This window comes from Orcinus orca, chromosome 4 (assembly GCF_937001465.1).
Source record: "Orcinus orca chromosome 4, mOrcOrc1.1, whole genome shotgun sequence".
Lineage (NCBI taxonomy): Eukaryota > Metazoa > Chordata > Mammalia > Artiodactyla > Delphinidae > Orcinus > Orcinus orca.
The window spans coordinates 134,739,200-134,756,800 of record NC_064562.1 but is presented as its reverse complement, the minus strand read 5'-3'; the positions used below and the strand labels follow the sequence as shown (position 1 = coordinate 134,756,800).

The 17,601-nt window shown below is 37.9% G+C and overlaps 1 protein-coding gene across 2 annotated transcripts in view; it reads left to right on the top strand.

The window, feature by feature from the left end:
- The first annotated feature begins 951 nt into the window (after positions 1–951).
- QRFPR (pyroglutamylated RFamide peptide receptor) overlaps positions 952–17,601 on the top strand; it is a 78,391-nt gene continuing 61,741 nt past the window's right edge. Inside the window, exons 1-3 of one of the 2 annotated variants that reach the window (XM_033419344.2) lie at positions 1,399–1,854; positions 12,116–12,211; positions 14,080–15,262. In XM_033419344.2, coding sequence (XP_033275235.1) covers positions 1,518–1,854; positions 12,116–12,211; positions 14,080–14,099 — 453 coding nt within the window. In that variant the 5' untranslated portion in view covers positions 1,399–1,517 and the 3' untranslated portion in view covers positions 14,100–15,262. Of the gene's footprint in view, positions 1,855–12,115; positions 12,212–14,079; positions 15,263–17,601 lie in introns of those variants that run through there. The other variant, XM_049709552.1, reaches the window with a different exon arrangement.

The following is a 17,601-nucleotide window of genomic DNA, read 5'->3' as shown; positions in this document are numbered from 1 at the left end:
AAACGAAATTCAGTTATTTGTAGTGAGGTGGATGGACCTAGAGTCTGTCCTACAGAGTGAAGTAAGTCAGAAAGAGAAAAACAAATACGGTATGCTAACACATATATATGGAATCTAAAAAAAAAAAGTTCTGATGAACCTAGGGGCAGGACAGGAATAAAGACGGAGACATAGAGAATGGATTTGAGGACACGGGGAGGGGGAAGGGTAAGCTGGGACAAAGTGAGAGAGTAGCATGGACATATATACACTACCAAATATAAAATAGACAGCTAGTGGGAAGCAGCAGCATAGCACAGGGAGATCAGCCCAGTGGTGCTTTGTGACCACCTAAAGGGGTGGGATAGGGAGGGTGGGAGGGAGACGCAAGAGGGAGAGGATATGGGGATATATGTATACATATAGCTGATTCACTTTGTTATAAAGCAGAAACTAACACAACATTGTAAAGCAATTACACTCCAATAAAGATGTTTTAAAAAAAGGTTATATACTGTAAGATTCTGTTTATACAACCTCTCAAAATATAGAGATGGAGAATAGATGAGTTATCAGCAGGGGTTAGAGGTGGGAGGACAGGCTGGGTGTGACAGTAAAGGGGTAGCTGCACTGAGGCCTTTGTGGTGATAGAAGAGTTTTCTATCTTGATTTTGGTGGCGGTTACAGGAATCTACACTTGGTATAAAATGACACAGACCTACACACACACATATCACACACATAGCCAATTCCTGGTTTTGTATCCTACCATAGTTAAATAAGATGTAATCAACTGGAGAAACCAGACGAAGGGTGCACTGGACCTCTCTGTACTACCTGTGTAATTTCCTAGGCGCTGTAATTAATTTTTAATACAGAAAAATAATTAAAAATAAATCTTCTTTTGCCTTGGCTAGCTGTGGCCCACATTATTTCTTAAGAGGAGAAACCGTGAGACTGTGGAAAACCCCAATACTCAATTTTACACATAAGCGTGATCTGAGGCACGAGAAAGGGGCTCGGTGGCAGAAACTGGGGAGCCCGGGAGGAGTTTCCCTTGTGCAGAGGGTTCGGAGGCGGGGTCCCCGCTGCTGAAGCCGGGAGTGAGGGGCGCGCAGCCGAGCTCCAGACCCACCCTCCGTCGCCCCCGGAGCCGGTGCGGTGTCTTCACCGCGTGGCCAGAGGCTGGGGAGTGAGAAGCACGGGCACTGTCGCTCCGGCATTCCTGACGGCCACAGCGCCGGGCCTCAGAGAGGAGCAGAAGACTTTGAACTACGAACATTTTTGGTCAACGGGATCGTCTCCCTCGCTTTGGCTTCCTGCCTGTTGATTGTGAGTTAAAACCCTGCACTGCTTTCCTTCTCCAGAACCTCCCGAGGTGCTGGCGGGAGCCCTCTCGTGCGCCCGAGTCCAGAGCAGAGGCTGTCCCGGCCTGCAGGGGAGGGAGGCGGCCGCCGCGCGGGTCCCCCGGTAGCCCGCGCCCTGCCGCGCGGGAGTCTGAGCCCCGGGAGGTGGATGGCACGCGGGGCGCGCGCAGCATGCAGTCGCTCAACATCACCCCGGAGCAGTTCTCCCGGCTGCTGCGGGACCACAACCCGACACGGGCGCAGTTCATCGCGCTGTATGGGCTGCGGCCGCTGGTCTACACCCCGCAGCTGCCTGGGCGCGCCAAGCTGGCCTTCGTGCTCACCGGCGTGCTCATCTTCGTCCTGGCGCTCTTTGGCAACGCGCTGGTGGTCTACGTGGTGACCCTCAGCGAGGCCATGCGCACCGTCACCAACATCTTCACCTGCTCCTTGGCGCTCAGCGACCTGCCCATCTCCTTCTGCATCCCGGTCACTATGCTCGAGAACATCTTCAACAACTGGCTGGGGGGTGAGTCCGCGCGCTTTCCTTCTCCCCTAATCCCCAGCCTTCCAGGGGACCCCCTCCACAACACACACTCTACTCTTCTGACTTTCTTCCATTTTTCTCTTTACGAAATGAATCCAGTACCCTTTCTTAGAACTTCCTCGCCTGCCCTCACTTGGAGATAAGTTTTTGCTCCTTTTGATTCCGTTCCAGCATTTTTCTCCGTGTCGCTTAGAGACACAAGTTAGGGAAATGCTTAGGAGAGTCTCACCGCAGTGGGGTGGGAAGTGGCACCAGTTAGTTCAGCTCCCTTTTCCACAATTACCAAGACTTTTTCCTATTTTTAAAATAAAAGTAAGATAAAATAATTCAAATAATAAAAACCCCAACATCCCCTCATTCCTCTAACCTCCAGCCTCACTCCCCAGTTGCCCATGGGGCTTCCAGACAGGTATTTGTACTGCAAGTATATATATGGACTTAAAACTTTAAAACAAATATAATGCATTTGCAGAAAAAAAAATCTAGTCCTTCTTTTTAAAAAATACATGAACAGAGTCACACTTGGAGAAGGAACACAGAAAATATATGTCCTCTTGACTGATAAAGGAAGAGAGATTAATTTCTCTTCCTTAGAATGGGAGCAGAAATGGCAGAGAACCATTTGGAGCCATTGTTGGGAGCAGTGTGTGGGAAAAAATAAGACACTGCACTTCTCTAAATGATGCAGTCTTTCCAAAGAGACATGATTAGAGAGCGTGTTTTGTAACCCATAAATAGTAGTGGGTTGTATTCTCACCAGTGCTTATGGAGTGCCTTGGGGACGAGGAAACATTGATTGTGCCTGTGTTTTCATGGGTGGATGTACTCTTGTGACCATCTCAAAATTCATAGAAAATGATTGGAAATATAGGGAGAATGTGAGAGAAATGAATCATTGTGCTTTCAAACTCTGCTATTTCCACCCCTTCCTTAGCTAATTCCTTTTATTCTCATGGCGGGTGTTTCTTTCATCCTACCATTACCAACTTGAGATCCTCAAATTAAGTCCCTGGCATTGCTTTTTTTCATTAATTTGCGCCAGGTTTATTGTTAGTGGATCAGGTTGCTAAAATCTTTGATTCCCATCCCATCTGTGATATATATATTTCCCCCAATACACTAAACATTAGAGTACATAGTATTAGCTTGAAAGTGACACATAATGTAGTCATAAATTGACTTATGGATTATTGACTTTTTTATGCACTCTGATGAAATCATTATACTTGGGCATTTTAAAGTTGCCCAGTGCAACTAACGCCACAGAACTAATGGAAAAACTTTTGACCAGTACATATGGCTTATTTTTTGAGAAAAAGGCACAGGATCGTTCCCTTTAATTAAAGCAACTCTGTACATGTCCCCCTTTTTTTCTCTTCTTGGAAAAAGGTATATAGCAAAAAAAAAAAATTTGTTTAAAAAAGGAAGAACTGGGGGAAAAAGCACCCACATTTTTCTATTATTGTCAGAAACTCTTGACTTACAGATGTTACTGACAGATGGGAAGCTGACTATATGAGAATGGGATGTGATTATCTTCCACTGAAAACCTGAAGGAAATCTAACAGAAAAACAATTGTTAAGTGAGAGGCATAAGCGCCAAAATAATATACTGAGCTATTTGGTTTCGGCATGGCTTTTATACATCTTTTCAACATGCTTCAGTTCTAGGTAGTGGCAATGTAGAATGTTGTCGGCAATGAAGTTCCTGATGTAAAGAGGTAAATAAGAAAGGGCTGCTTCACTGGTAACTAGAAGATATCTTATTCTGGGACAAATAGTACTTGTTCCTTTTAATTTGAAATTCTGTGGAGGGAGGAGAGGCTGCTGCTTGGCTAAAACAGTTCCTCCAGCACAAGTCATTAGGTCAAGTGATCATAGGACCTGCTTGTGGCCCAGTTACCTTGGTAACAAAAATATTTGAGTTAGGAAATAATGCTTCCTAGGAGCAAAACAGAATGTTTTCAATAAATTGTGTACTTTTCTTTCTATTTAGAGTCTAGGCCGTGGGCCCACAGCATGAGCATCACCTGGAACCTTGTTAGAAATGCAGTCTCAGTCCCCATTCCAGACCTATTGAATCAGAATCTGCATTTTAACAAAATTCCCTATGTGGTCCAAATTCACAAGGAAGGTTGAGATTCATTGGTCTCTAATACACCATTGCTGTGTTCCACTTTGGGGACAGGTTATTTTGACCAATGGTAATAGGCCACCACTGAGCACTTTTCGTTAGCAAATAGACAGGCTAAATATTTCTCTCTGATTGTCTGTTATACCATAGAGGCCGTTACTACAATAACGAGGACTTTTCCCATTAGAGCTTATTTTTCCAAGTCATAATTATACCAAGGAGGGTGTGGAATTTAATACACAATCAACTTTACTTGTCTGCCTGATTTGTTGATGACCAAAATCCAGCTGAACCAAATTAAATGGGTAAAAATTTCCTCAAAGTAAAGAAGCTATTATGAAGCTGTTTACTCCAGTTTCCAGAAATTACAATTTTCCTTAATAAATCTCTAGGTTATTGGGTGTTTTTTCTCCTTTCTGTAGCCTATACCTGCATTTTCAGAGTGAAATCTATGGGATGTTATTGACAAAGTACATTCTTTGCATAGACTTTGATATAATATTTTTCATTTGTTTATTTATTCATTCCTTTACTGATTCAACTATTTATTGAATGACTAATATATGCTAGTCGTTATGCTAAACTCAAATACAAGGGTGAATAGTACACAATATATGTCGTGGAAAGATTTTGAGGAAAGACAGCAGTTTTCCTGGAGAATGTGAGTAGTTCTGTATGCCTGGAGTTTAGCATTCAAAGGGGAAGTGGTGAGAGATGAAGCTGGAGAGAAAAGAAGAGAAATCATGAAGAGCCTTCTAGTGCTATGTTAAGGAGTTTGAATTTTATTCTGAAGCAGATGCATCACTAATCTGAAGCAACGAATTTCGAACTAGGAGTTGCAACCTATTAATTAGTCATGAGTCATTGGGTGAGTCAGGATTAGCAATTTTTAAAAAAATGATATATATTAGAATAGAGAATTTCAGAGAGCATTTACATAGTAAAAGTTTGGTTGTGTGTGTATATATGTGTATATACATATATGTATCTACACATGCAATAAGAAATATCTTTAAATTACGTGTGTGTGTGTGTGTGTGTGTGTGTGTGTGTGTGTGTAATGTAAAGGTATTTCCTATTGTGGATCATGGTTAAAACCACTAGTATAAAGGGAGTCAAGTTAGAGCAAGTATGGTTGACCATAAGCAAATTAAACCCATCAGAATTCATCAGCCATGGTTATGTTCCATTGCTACCCTGTGGCAGTACTTTGTTACAGCCAACTCTCTGAATTCGATTACTAAAGTGGTGGAATTGATGATGCAATTTTAAGGAACACAGATAATTAAAAAATTGATTTACCTGTGGTTGGTTGCTAATAAAGCAGAAGTTTTTATTCATCTTGGAATGTGTGTGTGTGGATGAGACTGTGACAAAAGCAGACTGTTTAGACGAGATTATACAAAAAGATGCAAGTCATGGCAGAGTGGAAGAACAGCTATACACATGATTTTTGCCTAGGGCCACTTAGCCCTCTGACTATTTTTATTACTGCAGTAAAATCAGAGCTGTTCTTGAAAAATATATGGTGTAGTCTCTCAGAATAATATATTTTAATCTTCAAACTGTGTTAAGTGTAGAGATTACAAAATTGTAGGAGACCCACTACTCAAATAAATTTTAGAAAAATGTTATCCCGACAAGATTTGCAAAGTGGTGTTCAGAAAAACAGGGTGGGAAGGAAGCAGGGAAATGTGAAAGATAAAGAGATGAGATGTAGAAAAAAAGGAAAACAGTGATAATCAGCTGTCTTCCAAGTCATAATATAGAGACAGGTAGAGAATAGAGTTATACTAATTTGGCAAGTAGAAACATAATTGAAAAGAAATAGGATTGATGCTTCCAAACCATTGAATACCCTAAATACTTATTTTGTAAGGCCTCTTCTCCACACTAATTATGGAAAACCTGTGGTTTGGGGACTGTTTTTCACAGTGGCTGAGAGCATAGACTCTGGAGCCATCATTTTATGGGATAAAGGAACAACCTTGGGTAAGTTGCTTTATTTCTCATCTCTTTCTACAGATGGAGGTCATAACAATACATATTTTATGGTGTTGCTGCCAAGCAGATTTTATGAGTTTATGGAGTTAATGCTGATTATAACACAGTAAATGGTAAAAAGTGTTCTAGATTGGAAGTTAGTCTTTTAACTTTGAACATTATCATCATTGTGGCTCAGTCAGGACAAAGGACACTTCTGGCAGGTATAAGGCATAAACAGGGACAAAAGAAAAGAGAGAACAGAGGAGAGCAGAGATAGACTTTCATGATGTTGCAGAACCACAGAATTCAATGAGAGCAGCTCAGGGGAAGAGATGAAAGATAAGCATATTTATTAGTCAGCGTTCTCCCGGGAAAGAGAACCAATAGTATGTGTGTATATGTATGATATGCTGTGAAGAATTGGCTTACACAATTATGGAGGCTGAGAAGTCCCACAATCTGTTGTCTGCAAACTGGAGACCCCAGAAAGCAGGTGGCAGTGGTAGTTCAAAAGCCTGAGAGTCAAAGAACCGACGTTGTAGATTCCAGTCTGAGTCTGAAGGCCTGAAAACTAGGGGCCTCAAGGGCTGGAGAAGATCAGTTTCTCAGCTCAAAGCAGTCAGGCAGAGAACAAATTCCCACCTTCCTCCACCCTTTTGTTCTATTTGGGCTCTCAACAGATTAGGTGATGCCCACCCACACTGGGAAGGGCCATCTGCTTTACTCAGTTCACTGATTCAAATACTAATCTCCTCTGGAAACACCCTTACAGACACAACCAGAAGTAATGTTTAACCAGAAATCTGGGCACCCCATTATCAATACAAGTTGACACATAAAATTAGCTATCACAGAGTATTGAGTAGTGTTCCCTGTGCTATACAGTAGGTCCATGTGGGGTGATGCGATGTTAACTACATTTATTGTGGTAATCATTTTGTAATATATACTTGTATCAAGGCATATTTTATACCTTAAACTAATACAAAGTTGTATGTCAATTATATCTCAATACAACTGGAAAAAAGAAGAAAAAAATTAACTATCATAAGAAGTCATATCTGAAACACAAACTTACTTTTACAACTAGTCTGTTCAGGAATAGTGTTTTAGATACACAGAGAGAAAGAACAGAGAAGAAGAAAACAAAACCAAAAAATAAAAGAAGTCATAAAACATATATAGATTGGCATTCTTTTTAGCTATCATTTTTTTGAACATAATTAGGTATCCAATGGTGTGCTAGAACATAATTAGGTATCCAATGGTGTGCTAGAGCAACTCATGATAACCAACTGTGTATACATCTATTCCAGGCTCCACACTTATTGATATCCTTTTGGTAGTTTGGGATTGGCCATGGTGACCATATTTATACCAGGGAAATTAGCAAATAATTAATGATCAGAAACTTTTTTTTTAACCTGGGGAGCTGGTTGTTAACATTTATTAGCACACCACTGCTTGTATCCCTTGTAATGTACAAGATAATCAATCATCAATATTCTAGGTATTACTCACCACCATTGCTTTAATGTATATTGTCATTTTCTCAACCAACTTTAATCCAGCATTTTACTTTTGTTTTTTTAAACTTTATCCTCGTATGCATTCAAACAGAATTTCTTGGAATACTGCTTTGTAATTATACATTTATTTGTGGGATATTGTTTAACTCCTGCTCTCCTTCCGTGAAGAACAGCTGGGAGTGTCTATGTTTTGTCTTGGTCTGTAGTCAGAGCCTTCAGTAGTATATGATCCATAGGTGAGCGAATGAACAAAGGAATGAATGAGAAGACAGACTATAGCATGAAAAATTCATGTGATAGACTAAGATATCCTCCTAAGCCCTCCCCAACCCCCCACAGTTGGAAGCAATGTTAGAAAGTAGACCCTGAAGAGAAGGCTCACTCTCAAATCCATTCTCTCACCCAGTGGTTCTCAAACTTTGCTGCATATTAAAATTACCTGGGTACTTTTTAAAACCCTAAGGCCCCACTCACTCCCCACAATTCAGAATCTCTCAGAGTGAGATCTAGGTATCAATTTCTTTTAAAGATCCTCAGCTTATTACAACATGTAGCCAGGTTTGAGAACCAGTGCTTTCTAGGGCTTGGAATCTGGGGTAGGTCTTGGAATTCCCGGCGTACACATTTCTGTTGTTGGGAAGGGTGTCTGAATATCCACCTAGGAGTAACTGCTGAGAATTGTAACTGATGGTTACTGCTTCCATCTTCAGATATGACTGGCCTAAAGTTTTAGTTATAGCTTGAAACAAGCAAACAAAAATTCCCATTTCACCTTCTCCATCTTGTAAAAAATGTTTGTAGATTTCTCTCTCTTTCACCTTCCATCCTACAACTCTCTCTCATTCTTGCTTTTGTGCTCTCTTTTGGGATCTCAGGTTCATAGCGTTGAGTTAATAATATGATACTATTATCATTCTGGACAATAGCCTTCTCTTGTTTTATTATGTTTATATTCTTTTTTTCCCTTAAATCCCCATTCCCTGCTATAATTCATCTCCCCCTGAAAAGGTGGCTACAATAATGTGTTTGAGATGTACCTTTAAATTTGTTTGTATTCTTCTTACATATGTTGCATAAATATGCGTTGTTACTTTGCTCAGTGCTGTTTCCAACATCTTTCCATGTTGCTGTGTTTATCTAATGCTTTTATTTTTAACAGATAATTTATGTATTTAGAGTCCACCTTTGTATGTGACACAAGATAGGCAGATTGGTTTATTTTTCTCCATGTAGAGAGCTAGTCTTTTTTACACTTCCTATAAACAACTTATAATTTCTCCCTTGATTTGTGGTGCCATATTAATTATAAATCCATTTCCCATCTTCTTTTCTGTCTATTTTGAAACATTGCTTAGTTGTCTAAGTCCACACCAGTGCTATAGTGTTTATTGCAAAGGCTTTTTAGCATATCTAAATATTGCATTGGGAAAGTCCCCCATTTCTTTGACCTTCTCTTTCAGAGTTGATTTAGTTATGTATGGACCTTTAGTTTTCCATAAGCATTTAAAAATAAGTTTGTCCCCCTGGAATTTTGATTGGTATTGTATTCAATTTATCTGCTGTTTTGTAGATAATTGACATTTTAATGATAAGTCACTGTGCAATATTGTCATGTTAATCCTATGTGATAAGACAGAACAGTGGTCCTTCAAAGATGTCCATAACCTAATCCTTACAATCTCTGACTATGTTGCTTTACATGGCAAAAGAGATTTTGCTGATGTGACTAAGTTAAGGATCTAGAGATGGGGAGACCATCCTGTATTATCTAGCTGGACCCTATTAATCGCAAGCGTACTTACAAAGGGAGTCAGGAGTGTCAGGAGCAGAGATGGAGATGTGGCAACCGTGCCAGAAGTCAGAGTGACGCAGGGCCTTGAGCTAAGGAAGGCAGGCAGTCTCTGGCAACTGGAAAAGGCCAGGAAACAGATTCTTCTCTAGAGCCTTCAGAAGGAATGCAGCTCTGCAGGCCCATTTTAAACACCTGACTTCCAGAACTATAAGATGTAAATGTGTGTTCTTTTGAACCACTAAGATTGTAGTAATTTGTTAGAGCAGCAGTAGAGAACTAATACAATCACCTCTTACACATAGAATGACTCTGTTTAATTAGGTCTTGTTGGATGTTATTCCTTCCAAACAGAAACCTGGTATGTTAACGTATTGGGTGGGCATGTTCTTCAGGGGAGGTTAGGATCCTTCTTAGCTCTAGGAGTTGGATTTCATTAATGTAGGTCAATATTTTAAATTTCATTCTCCTTGGCGATGAGTTTTAAAATGGGCATGCAGCCCATTTTGGCCATAGAGTCTGAGGTTTTCCTCACTTTCATAAAGGGACTGAGAAAAGTGTATATTTTCCTTTCGAATCCTAAGAACAAAAGCATGCTGAGGAGGATGAAGTAATCCAAAGGAGAGAATGCCAATCCATGCTGAAATCATTCAGCTGTAGAATTTACTGCCCCATTATTGCTCTACCTCTAGAATCACTTTTATATGAAATAGAACATTTCCCTTATTGTTTCAGCCAGTTGAGCTGAATTTCCTTTTATTTGCAGTCCAAAACATCTAATTAATATATAGAACAAACAAATACAAAGAAAATAAAAATTATGTATTCCAAATCCAGAGGTAATTATGATGAGAATTTTAGTGTGTTACTAAAATTAGTAACATTTAGTAGTTAGTTTTCTCCTGAATATATTTTTAGCAAAATAGAAACCCTTTAGTGTTTGAGTGTATGTGTGTGTACATGTATATATCACTTGTTTACTGCTTGTTTCAGTTAGTTTTCATTTTAAAACGTCCATTGAAAGATCATTTAATAATTTACATTACATTGACATATATTTTATTTAGCCATCCCGCTATTTTTGGCATTAGTTTACACTAATTTGAGGTTATTTTATGTTTGGTGAGCAACTGAGTACATAAATTACATGAATATTTAAAAATTTTTATTAAGCATTTCTGGGGAAGAACACTTTATAATGCATTTTGTTGCCTGATAACCTTCACATTCGAGAATTTTTTCCTAATGGCTAACCTGACCTTCTCCATTTCTTTCCTTGTATACAAAAAAAAAAAAAGAAAAGAAAGAAAAATCCCTCCTATATTATTTGACAGTGAGTTATTTTAAGATTTTTAGCACAATGAAACCACCTTGTTTCTGCTTTATTACCCTAATGTTTAACCTGGGCTTATTTTACTCTATTATTTGAAAGTCTAATTATTGCCATTAGTGGAAAGTAAAAAAACAATTCAGTTACTTTTCTAAAATGGTATTTGTAGCTATTAGAGTAATGAAAATAGGAAGAGAAATACCAGAAGAGACATAATTTTACTTTGGTGAACTTGTTTTCTGACACAAATATGCACCCAGAAGGTTCTTCTTGTAAAGTAGCTGAAGGAAGCACTCTGAGCAGAACTACAGTTAGTATCAGCTTGGCTCCACAAAGAAAAACCTCAGGGTCTCGCAATTTGTATGGCCCCTTGTGGAGGGCCACTCATCCTAAATCAAAATCTTTCTGAGGACAGCTCCAGCCTATGTACACAGAGAAGCCAGAAGTCTTTCACGTTGCCCCATTCTTAAATATGTAAAGGCAATCAAGGATTGTTAGGCAGTTGAAGAAAGTTTGCAGAATAAAAGGGAATACAAACAAACAGATAAATGAAACTAGCATAAATGGGTGATTTATAGATTTCTTTAGAAAAAATTCTAAGTGGTATTTTCATATCTATGGACATATTCTGAAGAATGTCTCCTCATTTGATATTTTCATAGTGGAATTCCTATTGGCTTTTAGTCTCAAACTTCTACAATAAATGTATCATTCAATACAACACTTTTTAAGATGATTTTACATAAGAAAAATGTATGTCCCAAAACTTAAGAAAACATTTTAAACAAAATGATTTATCTATAAATAAAAATTATCCAGCTATATTCCAAATACATTTGGTAGAACATCAAAATCACAAATAGATATTTTGAAAAGCACGCCTAGTGTTCACAATGGGATGTGTGTACTGAATGTTGCTGACACTAAGAGAAGCATCACATCATTTTACACATTCTTTGTGACTGAACCATTCTTTGCAATTGTTATTCTTGAAAAGAAGAGTAGCTTTGCAAAGAGGTCAATGAAAAAGATGTTGAAGAATTATTTAAATGCATGATGAGAAATTAGCAAGTACTAAAGTTGTTCAGGATATCAGTCTGAAAAAGTTAATCACAGTGATAACCAGAAGGTATTCAATTAAACCACTAGACATTGCTTGCTGAAAATTATTTGTGGGCTCTGCTGATACAATGATAATCATTATCTTTGAACTTGGTGGAGATATTACTGCCAGATATCTCTTATATCACCATGCAAATACTTCTATAAACATACTACAGGAGAGTTAGTAAAGCTTTATTCTGTAGTGTTTCATCCTAAAGAGTCAACTACATCCCTTGAAGATTCATTCAGGAGTCCCTACCTGAGCACAAAAGTGATTAAAAAAAAAACAAAACTGAAAGCTTCTGAGTTTTATAGTTTGCCTGAAATTGCACCTTTGCAACCCAACTTATTCATGATATCACTTTCCACAGCCAGTGACAATGATTACATTTCAGCCCTCCTCGCCTTTCAACTTTCTTCAAGTTTCCAGTCTGTTCCTTTCTTCATGGGTTATCAGGTCATCCAAGGTAATTGTCCTGTTTTTGTTGCAAATTATATTTGAAATTTTCTAACATATTTATTAATTTCTGTGTGCTGCTTTGCTATGCCTTGTTGGAAAAAAATATTCATGATGCACCATGAAAATGCTGCATACAGAGCAACATGCACACAAACCATTTGATAAAAACCATTCTAATTGTTCTGGAAATTGGGAGCAATATTTTAAACATTTCACATACTAAATGATGACTTAACTATATTTTAGTTACACTTCAGGAATTCTGTTGGGAGTTTGATTTGGCATTTTAAATAACGGGGAATAGGCTACTAGTGCACATTTTCACACAGAATGTCTCATTTTCATGAATGAGTTACTAATGGTAAGTGGGAGATGTCTTCATTTAAGAAGATATTGACTTCATAAATCAAGAGTAAGCATCTCTGAAAAGGAATATTTGAGAATAAGAAAAAGTTCTTAAAAGTGAAAATATGATTGCTGAACTTATATATAAATTATAAGAGCTAGAAGATAAAGAGAAGAAGATCTCTGTAATGTGGACCAAAAAAGACAAAGAGAATTTATAAAGCAAAAAATATGTATAAACAAAAGATAGAAACATGAGGGATACAGCCAGGAATTCCAAAATCTGATTAATAAGAGTTCCACCAAAAAAATGCACAAAACACAGAGATAAAACACAGAGATAAGAGAGTCAGAGGTCTCCAAATTCAAAAGGCACACAAAGAGCAAAAGAATAAAAAATGGCCTAGGCTTCAACTCATATCCCCATAACATTTCAGAAGTACAATTACAAAGAGATCAATAAAAGCTTCCAAATAGTAAACCAGGATACTCATAAGAGAGCAAAAATCAGTCGGACGGTATACATGTGTTAGCACCAAAAGTGGATGCTAGAGGTCAACAAGGCAAGATCTTCAAGATTCCAAAGGAAGATAATGTTGAATTTAAAGTCAAATTATAGCCACTTTCAGATAAGCAAGAACTTAAGGAGCTTACTTTAAACTCATTAATTTGAAGAACTTACTTGAAAAAGATTCATGCAAAACAAGGGTGAAATACAAGAAATAAGAAGCCATGAAATAAAAGGAACAGTGGAGAAGGAATCCATTCTAAATGAATTTCAAGAACATGGCTATAGAACAGTCTGTAAATAAATAAATAAACACAGTCATCAAACTTAGAAGTCAGTAGTCTTCCAGAAGAAAGTCTTAAAAGAACAAATACTAGAATTGATTCCAAGTTGTGTATATGTTATGTGAAAAGTTGAGATGTAATAGTAAAAATAATGATGATGATGATGATTACGGCAGCAATAAATGTAGCTAACACTCATGAATGCACTTTCACATAGTGCCAGGCTCTGTCCTAAACACATGGCATTTATGATTTCATTTAATCCTCCAAGAGTCTTATGAGACAAGTATTGTTTCATCATCTACATTTTATAGATAAGAAAACCCAAGACACAGTGAAGTAAGGTAATTGTCTCTAGGTCACACTATTAACTAGTGGTTAACCCAAGATCCAAACCCAGGCAGTCTAATTCCAGAGCTTATACTCTAAACTGCTATACTGTGTTGAAGAAGGTACCTGTTTCTTCTTCAAACTGGAACAAAAGAAATGCAAATTAAAACTCCAGGAAAAATTAAATAAATGAAAATACTCTACAAAAGGTCATGGCCCGGATACAAAGCACATTAAAATATGGCACACTTTAGAGCAATGAGTAAATTCACAAGGATCATTACTATAAATTCAGAGAAAAAGAAATGTATTTGGAACATGTATATTGGTTGTGTAGTTATAATGTTTAAATAGTCATAATAATGAAAATGCTGCTTATAGTTTTAATCTTTTATAATTAAAATGTAGGCCAAGTACAGAAGACTTAACATGGCAATGGAACAGAATGCAAAGCTATCAGTCTTGATAAAGTAAATATAAAGGTATAGCTGAAAGAAGTTGGAAGGAAGAAGAGAGGAAGAAAAGGAGGAAGGAGGTGACATGAGGAGGTGAGGTATCATCATCTTACAAAGTGAGGGACAAGATAAACTGTTGGAAGCTGATAGACCAAGGAAAAGGGTGTTAAGTATATTACTTTATGAGTCAAAGATAGAGGAAACCACGTGCAAGAATTTAGTAAACACACTTCTCTAAAGCTTTTCAAAGAAATAATTGAAGAAATTGTTATAACTATAAGAAAACTAAAAGATGTGGGGAGAAGCAGAGGTGGGAGGTAATAAAAGTGAACTAAAAGCCTATCTATCCGAGAAGAAAGTCAATATAGACCATCTAAAATCAGTAAATCAAGAATATAAAGCAACCTGTTTAGCAATGTGACGGTACCTGGCAGAAGAATTAAACACAAGTAGATGTCGGGGAGTAGGACAGCAGGTGAGAGGAGGTGGGCAGAGACCCATTCTTTTTTTATCGTAGCCCTTCTGATTTTGAATGATTTGCTCATAATTCTTTGATTAAAAAGACATTTTTAAAAGGAAGAGACAAATTAAATTTGTAACTGAAAAGCTGCCCCCCCCAAAAACATCTCCTAGCCAGATGGTTTCACTGGAGAGTGCTGCCAAACACTTAAAGAAGAATTAACACTACTTTTACACAAACTCTTCCAGAAAATAGAAGAGAAGGGAACACTTCCTAAACCACTTCATGAGGCCATTTTTACTCTGACAAAGTAGACAAAGACAGTACAATAAAAAGAAAACTGCAAACCAATGTCTCTCAACTGCAAACTTAGACATAAAAATTCTCAGTGTATTAGCAGACGGAATCCAACAATGTATAAAAAGGATTATACACATGATCAAGTGGGATTTATCCTAGGTATGTAAGTCTGGCTCAATATTCAGATATCAATGTAAAGGCTTCCCTGGTGGCGCAGTGGTTGAGAGCCCGCCTGTCGATGCAGGGGACACGGGTTCGTGCCCCAGTCCGGGAAGATCCCGCATGCCATGGAGCGGCTGGGCCCGTGAGCCATGGCCACTGAGCTTGCGCGTCTGGAGCCTGTGGTCCGCAACGGGAGAGGCCACAACAGTGAGAGGCCCGCGTACCGCAAAAAAAAAATCAATGTAATCCACCAGAGCAACAAGCTAAAGAAGAAAACTCATATCATAGCAATTGACACACAAATAACATTTGACAAAATCCAACACCCATTCATGATAAAAGTTCTCAGCAAGTTAGTAATAGAGAGAAACTTTCTCAGCTTTATAAAGAGCATGTACAAAAACCTACAGCTAACATCATATTTAATGGTGAAAGACAGTGCTTTTTTTCTCAAATTGGGAACAGAGCATGGATGTCTGCTTTCACCACTCTTATGTAGCATAGTGCTTGAAGTTCAAGCCACTGCAAGGAGGCAAAGAAAAGAAATAAAAGATATAAAGTTTGGAAAGGAAAAATAAAACTACCTCTATTTGCAGAAGACATTATTTTCTACATAGAAAATCCCAAGAATCTACAAAATCTCCTAGAATAAGTGAATTCAGCAAAGTCAAAGTATATAAGATCAACACACAAAACTCAGTGGTGTTTTTATATTAACAAGTAACGTGCAGAAAATGAAATGAAAAATACCATACTACTTATAATCACTCCAAAGAAAGTGAAATACTTAGGTATACAGTAAACAAAACATAGTTTTCAGTTCTGTGCACTGAAAATTACAAAATGCAGATGAAGAAAATCAAAGAATACATAAAGAAATGGTGAGACATACTGTGTTAATGGATTGGAAGTCTCAATGTATTAAAGATGTCTGTTCTCCCAAAATTGATCAATAGGTTTAATGTAATTCCTATCAAAATCCCAGCATGGATTTTTGAAGACATAGACAAGCTTATTCAAAACTTTATAATAGGCACAGGGCCTAAAATAGCTAAAATAATCTTGACAAAGAAGAAGTGGGAGGAATTCCTCTGCCTGATATCAAAGCTTCTATGTAGATAAAGTAATCAAAACAGTGTGGTATTGCCAGAGGGATAAACACAGATGAATGAAGCAGAATAGAGAATTTAGAAATAGATCTGCACAATATGCTCAAAGGATTTTTGACAAAGGTGTGATTCAATGGAGGAAGGATTGCCTGTTCCACAAATAGTGCTGGAGCAATTGACATTTATAGGTGAAAATAAGCAAACAAAAACTTAAATCTCACCCTTTATACAAAAATTTATTCAAACTGGATTGTAGACTTAAAAGTAAATGTAAATCTATGCAACTTTGGGGAAAAAACATAGAAAATTATCAGGGCTGAGCACAGAATTCTTAGAGTCCTTAACTGACACCAAAAGCTCAATGCATAAAAGGAAAAATTGATAATTTGGACCTCATCAAAATTAAACACTTGCTCTGTTAAAGCCCATGTGGAGAGATGAAAAGACCAGCTATGGACAGAGAGAAAATATGTACAAAGTATATATCAGACAAAAAATTAGTATCTATCAATAGAATATATAAACTCTCAAAACTCAGCAGCGCAAAGACAAACAGTCCAATTAGAAAATGGACAAATCACATGAAGAAAAATTTCATCAAAGCGGATATACAGATGGCAAACGAACACTTGAAAAGATGTTCAGCATTGTTAGAAATCAGGAAAATGAAAACTGAAACCATGATATCAATACACATCTATCAGAATGGCTAAAAGAAAAAATAGTGACAACACAGTGTTGGCAAGGATGTGGAGAAACTGGATCACTTATACATTGCCAGCAGGAATATCAAATGACACAGCCGTTCTGGAAAATAATGTGGCAATTTCTTATAAAACTAAATATGCAATTACCATGCAGCCAGGGGATTCCATTCTTGCGTATTTATCCCAGAAAAATTAAAAGTTGTGTTCACACCCAAACCTATATGTGAATATTCATAACTGCTGTTTTGGTAATAGTCAAAAACTGGAATACCCCAGATGGTCTTCAGTGGATGAATGATTAACCAAACTGTGGTACATATATTCTGTGGAGTATTAGCCAGTAATACAAAGGAACAAACTTGATAAATGGAACAACTTGGATGCATGTCCAGGGGACTCTGCTAAAAGAAAAGAGCCAGGCTGTAGGCGCACGGGCTTCAGTAGTTGTGGCACATGGGCTCAGTGGTTGTGGAGCATGGGCTTAGTTGCTCCATGGCATGTGGGATCTTCCCAGATCAGGGATGGAGTCCATGTCCCCTGCAATGGCAGGCCGATTCTTAACCACTGCACCACCAGGGAAGCCACTGTAATGAGAAGCGTGCGCACCACATGAAGAGTAGCCCCTGCTCGCCGCAACTAGAGAAAGCCCACACCCAGCAATGAAGACCCAATGCAGCCAAAAATAAATAAATTAATTAATTAATTAAAAAAAAAGAAAAGAGCCTATCCCAAAAGAT